Below are 9,269 nucleotides of genomic sequence, written 5' to 3'. Positions count from 1 at the left end.
CCTCGCCCCTCTCCGCGGGCTGCGGGGCCTTGAGCCGCCTTTTCATTAACGCAACCGCCCCTCCTGTGGAAGGGGATCGCGGTTTGCAATTGCTTAACGATTTAGGGTGTGGCAACTTCTTTTTACTTCGTGTGAACGCGTAATGTCTGAGACGCTTCAAATATGCGTGTGTTGCCAGTATCTATAGAACTCGTGTGACTTTTCTTCTTCAAATTAGCTTGATAAGCATTTAATTCAGAATAACTTTTAAAAAAATTATCTATGAATACCTACACTCGCTATTCTTTCGCATTGTTTGAAATGCTTGATGCAAATTATGGTACCTGGCTCTGTGTGCCTTGGGATTTAAGTTGGAGGGAAGGAAGCGCCTGGAAGGGAGAGGAGGGACCAACCCTGTGAAGCTTTAAGTGGCGGAACCTCAGCCGATCTTAACCCCAGTGTCTTGTTCGTGTGGGCTGCTCATATCAAAAAAACCCAAAGTAAATTACTAAAAAAATACCCAAAACAAACAAAAAAACCCCCAAAACCGAAAGCAAGAAAACTTTGAGAATGGCAGTCAGTATTACAGAATTAGAGTATTTTCTGATACAAAAAAACCTGGTGGTGTTGTGGGATGGGGAGCGTGAGAGAAGTGGCACTGGGAGTAGCAAGAAAAGTTTCAGAGTTTTATAAGCTGTGACAAATGTGAGCAGCGTGAGTAAAGATCAGATGTTTGCTTTCTTTTCCAGCCTATGAGGAATCAAAGCTGGCAGGTTCAGGAGGTATTTCTTAGTAATGTATAGTGTGAAACTCTGGAATTCCACAGAATGGTGATGCCAAAAGCTTATACGCATTTCAGGCAGAGTGGAAAGCTGCGAGGAAATCCCCGAAGGGTTGTTCATAATATGAAGACTTTCTCTGGAAATGCCCTGGTGAGGGACTAGAGGCTAGGGAGAGTGTTCAGGGTGGTGTTGCTTTGCGTTTGCTACTTTCTCACCATCTTCCCTTGTATTATAGCTATGGCTTTTTAGTGAAGACCTCCATGAGTTGAACTGGTGTAAAAATTAGTTTTTCAGCTGCTGACCTACCTGCTCTGACTTGCTGCTGGAGGCAAGGAAGGACTGGCACGATTATTATGGCTGCTCTGATGCTTCAGGAGGATAAGACCATTCTGTGCAGATGGAGAGAGATTTGTTTGGGGAAGGACAGTGATGCTAAGTTCTCGTAACTGCACTTGACACCTACCCCCTCTCCCCTTCTGCAGGAACATTGTTGGTGGGAGGGATGATACGCAGATTTAGAGACAAAGCAGGCTTTTGAGAACTGCTATGGAAAGTGTGCTAGCCTTCAGATTTAGGAGCCCAGCTTCTTGTGTAACGATGTGTGAATTTTATTTAGGGTAGATATTCATAACTTAATCTCTATCTGAGTTCAGGTGTTTTTAGAAGAAAACAGATTTCCATTAACTTAAAAATACACTTGATGTTTAAAAATTTAGGTAAGCAGAGTCTTAGAAATACCCTTATGTTTGAACTTCTGCTGTGTTCATTAAATAAATTGTTTTGGGTACTTTTAATGTTCAAAATAGCATTAATCTTTTGAAATTTCTATTATAAAAATATTTCAAGTGCTTTGATGAAGTAACTGAAAATGTAAAGCACTATGATAGTTGTGTCCATGTAATTAGATTTTTTTTGACGAGGACCCATCGTAATGAGCAGAAAAAGATATTTGTAGGGTAATTTTTTTAGACCTTTTTAAAATAGAACATGAAATCTGTGTTGCGTCTTAACTTACTGCATAAGAAATAGGAGCCTAATGAAAGCAAATGTGTTGGTATTAAAAAAACCCGTTCCTTTCTATTTTTAGTAGCTTAGAAAAGTAAAATGCTTAATCTAGAATGTCAGATATAATTATTTAGCAGCTGTTCTCTGCAGAATTGTTGTTAAGAGCTCAGATTTTTTTGTGGGGAAACTGCTACATCTCTCTGCCAAAGATGCTGCCTCAACACCTGAAGATATTTCCTATTAGAAATGAGTGACCACAACTCTTGCTGACAAAGGAAACTGGGAGCTTATCTTGTGTTAGACTTACTGTTCTGCCTTCAAATATGTCACATGCTTAGTAAATTTTATGATAAAATTTAAATGGTTAAAGAAAGTAAGAATTGTTTATTTCTGGGAAGTTGTCAGTCTTTCTTAGTTCTGTGGCTCTTAATGTTCAATGGCATTTTATTGCAAATATATCAATTTGTTGTTGTTTTATCTAGCTGCTGAAGATGCTTTCGTGTGGACAGGGTATGCGTGTATAATGTGCTTGGAAGGGTTTGCTTTCAAGCCAGTGGGAACAGAAAGCCTTGTTGTGGTGAAGAAAGCTCCCCTTGTGGCTTGTAGCTAAGGCTTTGGTCTGACAAACTGCTTTCATGTCTTAAACTTGTGCGTATTCTTAATCCAACCTACTTGTGTGAGCTTCAAGAGTATTATCGCTCTTTAGGGTTCTTTTTTCATAGTGCCTGACACTTCCCTGTGACTTCAGTGGAATTGACTGGCTGCATTAGGCTTGGGTGAGTGTGGCTGGGAGGGTGTGCTGCAGTATGTCCTTGGTATACGCAAGCAGAGTATTTTCATAGCTGTCAAGTGGACTGCTGCTTTTGCGTGGCAAGAAAAGGCCTTCTGCTTCACTTTCTCCTTGCTTGGGGGAGGTTTGAATACAGGAACAGTGTGAATAACATCTGTTCAAAATCAACCTGCATTGCTAGGGGCTTAGCCTCAGGATGGAGATTACTGTAGCAACCAGAAATAAAATTTCAGTGAGTTGCCTCGTCACATACATAACAAACCCTTGACTCAGGTCACGTAAAAATCAAATAGTATTGCGTATCCTTAAACCAGTGTTAACATTAGACCTAAAGCCAGGTTTAGTAATGGAAGGAGGTGGCTAGAAAACTCCTCACATGCTCTGTAAAAGCTTTAAGAATGTGATTCCAGTCCATCTTAGTATGACTTTGTCAGTATTCGGAGTTCAAAAGCACAGATTATTCCTATAGCCTACTTTTTATGTAATTGGCAAGCATGTTAATTATTGAATTCTTCACTTTTTTAATTTTTCAAGACCCATTACCCAGTATTGTTATGTTAGAAGCTATGGCTTCTAGCTTAACATGAATGCTGTTGTTGAGGTTCAGACTGCAAGAGTTTTCCACAACTGCTATGTTCAGACTCTGCTGTAGAAGTGAAATGCTTATGAATAACATTTTCAATCACTGAAATTTCATAGTCTGCAGGGACTGAAGAGCTTTCGGGTTTTTTTCTGTTGCAGTTCTGTTTGAGATTTCAAGAATATTAAACACTGGCTTGGATATGGAGACGTTGTCTATTTGTGTGCGGCTCTGTGAACAGGGGATAAATCCAGAAGCATTATCATCTGTTATTAAAGAACTGCGCAAGGCTACAGAAGCTCTAAAGGTAATGCTTTTGTTTAGTTTATAAATTTGGGTTTTAGTCAGATGTATGTTCAACTTGTTCTATTTCAATTTGTTAATTGTATTTTAAGATACGACTCATTTTTAAATCAAGGAAATTAACTGTTCCGTAAAAAAGGCAATGAATATAAGTGAATGGAACATGAAGCAAGAAATGGTACAAATAAAATACTTTCAGAAATAATTAGATTAACTCTTCTGAAGCTAAAAAAAACCTCAATAACCAAACCCTGCAGATTTTTATTCTGGACATTCGTAGCCACAGTTTGCCCCCTTATCTACATCATGTCACAAATAGATTGCGACTTTCTCCTTTAATCCGTATCACCTAATTTCTGCAATCTCAGGCTTAATAGTATGCAGTGGTACTTGTAAACAGGTACATGCAGCTTGCTAATGTAATCTTCGCATATTGCTTTTACCACGCTAGCCTGTGCTTTGAATCTCTACAAAGACAAACGAGGGGTTTTCATGGGCTCTCTGTGTGTGTACAGGGCTTTTTATGACCTAGCTTTTACCTGTTTAGCTAGTAGAGAGGGCAGCTATGGCTTAAAAATAACCCCTCACTTGCCTTTTAAAGGATTTTCATTCTTTACTGTCTACCTAAACATCATTATTTCTTTTCCACTGTATCTTATATTTGTTTCTGAGAAGGTGGAGGGGAAAACTATATCTACCCTGCCTATCTCTGTTCTGGAAGACTGCATTCTGATTCTTAGAAAATTCAACTTGCAGATCTTTGACTAGATGGATGCTACTCAGAGCTATTTTTCACCAGTTTTCAAATTTTTTTACTTAATTTTTAACTTAACATTTTTCTGCACTCATGTGTATTTTATATTTGTGTACATGCTTAAATGTGTGCATACATATATGTTTAACTATATATATGTAAGTAATTGAGGGTTGTTTTGCTGCTTCCTTTGCTCTTATGGGTTTATCGTTCCTGTTGCTATCCTTTGCCTGTTTGTCCTGTAACTTTAAGCCCACCAATGTCACGCTCCAACAACTGTATTTTGTTGGCTGGGTTGAGTCATTCAGTAATAAGAATACTTGCTGATGACCAGGATAAAATAATTGACAGTGTGATTTATGCAGTTATGATTAGTGTCATTCTTCTAAGTTTTGTGTCAATAATTTATCTGTATGACTGGGAGTAATAATTACCATAAATTGTATAAAGAAGTAAACTCCAAATGAAAAAAAAAACAAACCATGTATTTGAGCACTTCTTGAAAGCATTATGATAAAATAGAGGATACAAGCCGCTCAGATACAGGATATGTAATTTAACAGAAGCAAACAGTAATGGCTATGTTAATAAAGGCTAATGGCAATTGACAGTGTTATTTAACAAAAATAGATATATTAATTAGAAAACAACACTACACATCGTAATTTTCATAAGTAGCTTATTTTTAGACTTTTAAGTTCTCTAGATAAATTAAAATAGTTAAAATATTAAATTTAATCTACATTACTTTTGGTGACTTGCAGTAAATGTTATTTCTATTTCTAGGCAGCTGAAAATATGACAGGCTGACACAGGAGAAGATCTCTGCGTGAGAAGAATGCCAAGTTAAAAGTTAACAGAGACTTTGAAGATTGCCACTATTCAGAAGAAAAAGTGAAATAAGTGTGTGCACAAAGGTTTCAGAATATTTCTATAATCGTCTTGAAAAGAATTATGTATAGAATAGCTTTGAAAATTTTTTAATAAGAGAAGTTCATCAGTAATCTCATTACTTGGTATTTTTGTGAACTATTTGTGAATATAGTGCAATTGCTGCTCTTTGGCATCCAGTATTTTTTAAACCATGTCAGATGCTGCACACTTGCTGAACTTACTAGTGTGTAGCAACGAATATTGTTATAAGGAGTATAGACTGTTACTGCATCCTGTAGAAGTGCTAATATATCCTGGGTTTTATCTCTTGCTTTGAAAAACTACAAGTACAATTTTAGCTTTGCTTTATGGACCAGATAGGAATGAAGCCCATCCTGACTTTATTTTAATTAGAGTGGTAGTGACTTAAGTCTCAATCTGAAAGTAAGAAATAAAGCACTTCTGATAATGTAGGTAATGAATTGTCCTTTTGATCCAAATTGCTGGAAGAAGTGTTTTTAACTTGGATAACAAGGGAACTTCAGTTATCCATGCAGAAATGTATGTAAATTTAAATTCTAGATTACATAGAATATTTCATGGAGTTCAGATGCTGCATTAGTTAAATTTGTTCTGACTACTAGACCTAATATTAAGGCTGTATTGTTATTTCCTAGTCATAGCATATGAGAGAAACATTGGATTTGGTTGATGGGAATCAATAAGTCTTAAAAAGTCATTTGGTATAGCAATGTCTTCTAATTCAACACTAGGAATCTTTACTGATGCCAAAACAAGTGTTTATAGTATGTACAATAAACTGTTTATCATGTTATTTTCCAGTAAATATCCTTGCATCCAGGAATTCTACTTCATAGGAAAACAGTTTGTTGCGTATCCTTCATTTGCTGCTGGTTAAGCTTTTTCAATTTTTTGCTAGCCTGGTTTCAAGTTGTAGTGTTAATGGGACCTAAAGTAACCTCCCAAGGTTAATAGGGTGGAGCACATTTGGAAATAAACCTAGAATCTTAGTTAAGCCAAACTTTATATTTTTTAAGACAAAAAGGTTCTTTCTACTTTGAGTTTACATCATATGCGCTCTAGATTATAGTTCTACAAAAACTGATCAAGGAGGCTAAATACTTCATATGGCTGGCAGAGAGAATAGAAAAATATTTATGTTATACTGAATCACTCACCATTATTTCCAGTTAGCCTGGCCAAAAAATCGTTTCAGGAGGATGCTCTGAAATTCTGGATAACCAAGGTGGGGGACTTTTAAGTATTATCAGTTTTCTCACTTGTATGAACGCTTACAACACCAATTTACAAAGGATTTTAACTTCAGATTTACAACTTCTGAATACTGGGTGTAATGGTTTTTTTGAAAACATTTAAAAACATTTTGAAAACATTAAGGTATCCGTAGTATGAAAAGATACCAACAATTAAATTTATCCTAGGAAATCTGAAAAGTCAGTAAAATGTCATGAAAGCACCAGGTCAGATCAACACAAATTAGCAATTAGCTCTTCTACTTATCTTTATCTAGACTCAGTGCTGCATCTCAAAAATGAAAGGACTGGGGAGCATGCTTGCTGTTTTCAGGAGCCACATCCAAGTCTCTGAGTTGCCACTTGCAAAATTTAGACTCTGAAAATTTTGGCTACAGCAACTGTGCCCAAAATAATTATGAAATGCTATTAAAGTCGATGTTTCTGCTGATGCTTTTTATTTTCCTCTGTTGCCGCATCTTTGGACGATGCAGGAATTCTGATGACTTCCCTCAGATGTCACTCTCTTGATTACTTTGCATTTATGTATTTCCAGGTGTTTTTCTAACTTACTAGCTTAATTTCAGTTTTAGTTCTATATCCTCGAAATGCTTAAAACCAGCTTGGAAATGCAAAATGAGAGCAACTTATGTAAAATTCTTGATCTGCACTAAGTTGCACCTACTGTTTTACCATCAATAAACTTACTGGTTTTATGCACTGAGATGTTTGCTGGTAGACCATTTGTCATGCAGAATTATAGAAGTGGGGCACGTTTTTGACATTCAAAAATCTGATTTGATGGATATGAAACTAAAAATGCATTGTTTTCATTATTACATGGAACTAAATGGTAATACTAGTTAAACTAAATAGTTCATATTACAAAATGAAATGCAAACCATGTCAGGTTGAATATTTAGCAGATGTGGGCTGAAAGCAGGGAAGAGATGTTTCTTAAAATTGGCAGATCTGTGATTCCTTAGAGAGTCTATATACTTTTCCTCAGCATACTTGGGAAAGTTTCTTTCACAATACTGGGCGGAACAAATGTGCTTAGGAGTTGGTATAACAGAACTCCTGATCACTTTTGATTTGCGGTACCATCCAGAACAAATAGAAGGAATATTTTCTTCCTCCTGGTAAGAAAAAAAAAAAAAAAGAAAATTCCTCTGGTAGGAAATTTCATACTGGAAGTGTTTCTATGCTGTAAAATAAAAGTCACTTTATTAGCATCCCCACTGTGCAAACATGAGCACTCAGACTTAGCATTGATGGCTGAGAAGCCTTGGCTGTGTCTGTAACACACAGAGCCTTCTACTACATTTAACTGTAAGAAGCCAAGCAGACAGCATGTGCTTTTTTTCTCTGTGCTGCTTTCTTACATGCTCTTGCAACTCTTGAAAAGATAAAGAAATAGCTATGCAGGTCCTGACCAAAAGTTTTTCCTAACACAATAGGCTCTTTCGTAGTCAAAAGCAGATGCCTGAGGAAGGATAAGAACAATGCAAGCACATCTGCTGCTTTTCCTTCTGTGCTCTTCTAGCTTCCAAGTGGCTTCTATTCCAGGCTTTCCTGAACATCATATGGTTTGTCCATTTAGTAATCCCCAATGCTTCTTTTTCCAGTACTTGTCCAGTTTCCCTTGGACTATATACACTTCCTGAGTAACAGCAGCCTTTATCAGTTGATGTCTGTTGCATAAAGAATTGCCACTTCTTGTTTATTTTGAAGCTGATTTTTACTAGCTTAATTTGATGTTCCCTGCACAGTAAACCTTTACTGATTATGTTTGTGCCAATCACAATTCTGCAGATGTATAACACATTCACCTTGAAATTTCCTCTTTTCTAAACTGAAATGTGTTAGTCAACATATTTCTTGGCAGACTAAAGACACAGAATAGCTTCTGTATTTTTGTCCTTTACAACTTTCTGGGTCTCGTGTGTTATTTTCTGAAAAGGGAACCAAAACTACATGTAGCATTAGCCATGTAGTTAAGTACTGGCCTGTTTGTTTACTTTCTTGTTTTTTATTCCTTTCCTAGTCATTCCTAATACTTGACTTGCTTTTTTAATTTGAACTGAGCACTAAGCTATTTTCATGGCATTATCTATCATAACTGCAGGGTCTTACTCTTGAGTGGTAATAAGCAGCTCAAAGGCTATTGTTTCATGTGTGAAACTATGGTTGTTTATCTCCATGTGTATCATTTTTTATTTACCTATGCTGAATTGCATCTGCCATTTTATTTCCTAATCAGTCTTACATGTCTTTCTGCAGTTCTTCACAGTTTGCTGGTAGTCTTACTAGCCTCACTAACTTTATCATTGGCAAATTTTGTCACTTTATCCCTTTTTATTGAGATTAATTATGAATAAGTCAAGCAGTACATGACTCAGCAGTACAAAGACTCCCAGTCGTGACTTGTGGCAGGAACCAACTGTTTATTCCCATCCCTTTTCAGTGATGGCGAATAAAATGCAGTCCTGCCTACCACTTACATTTTCTCATTCTTATACCGAATATCTTTAGTGTCACATATAGCACAGCTGTGAGAGCTTAAGCACAGTCATGAATCCAGTCCTGCAGAGAGCATGACATTCTAGATAACTTTCAGGATCACTGACATTTGTAATTGTATAATTACATTTTAGAAGTACAAAACTTAAGTAAGAAAATAATTTCCCAGGAGTTTGTAGAGTACTAGAACAAAAAGCCAAACTTGATCCTGAATTCTTCATGTTAACAGTAGAGAGTTTTTTTCTTTGGCAATGATGTTACCCAAAAGTCTGTTAAGGAAAAAAAAAACTTTAAAATGTTGGATGATGATTAGGTCAAGACACTTGACCTAATAGAACTCTATCCATGAAAAGTGCATGCAGATGACACCAAACTGGGTGGGAGCATCAATCTGCTTGAGGAGAGG

At 36.6% G+C, this 9,269-nt stretch overlaps 1 protein-coding gene across 1 annotated transcript; it reads left to right on the top strand.

The window, feature by feature from the left end:
* Window positions 1–2,257: 2,257 nt before the first annotated feature.
* MZT1 (mitotic spindle organizing protein 1) lies at window positions 2,258–6,968 on the top strand. The gene is made up of 3 exons (XM_009636814.2): window positions 2,258–2,276; window positions 3,298–3,443; window positions 4,980–6,968. The coding sequence occupies exons 1-3, from the start codon at window positions 2,258–2,260 to the stop codon at window positions 5,001–5,003; spliced, it is 189 nt and encodes a 62-aa protein (XP_009635109.1). The 3' UTR covers window positions 5,004–6,968.
* The last annotated feature ends 2,301 nt before the right edge of the window (window positions 6,969–9,269 follow it).

Source organism: Egretta garzetta, unplaced genomic scaffold (genome assembly GCF_000687185.1).
Source record: "Egretta garzetta isolate BGI_Z169 unplaced genomic scaffold, ASM68718v1 scaffold524, whole genome shotgun sequence".
NCBI lineage: Eukaryota > Metazoa > Chordata > Aves > Pelecaniformes > Ardeidae > Egretta > Egretta garzetta.
The sequence above is the reverse complement of the archived record's forward strand: the minus strand, read 5'-3'. Positions and strand labels throughout refer to the sequence as shown.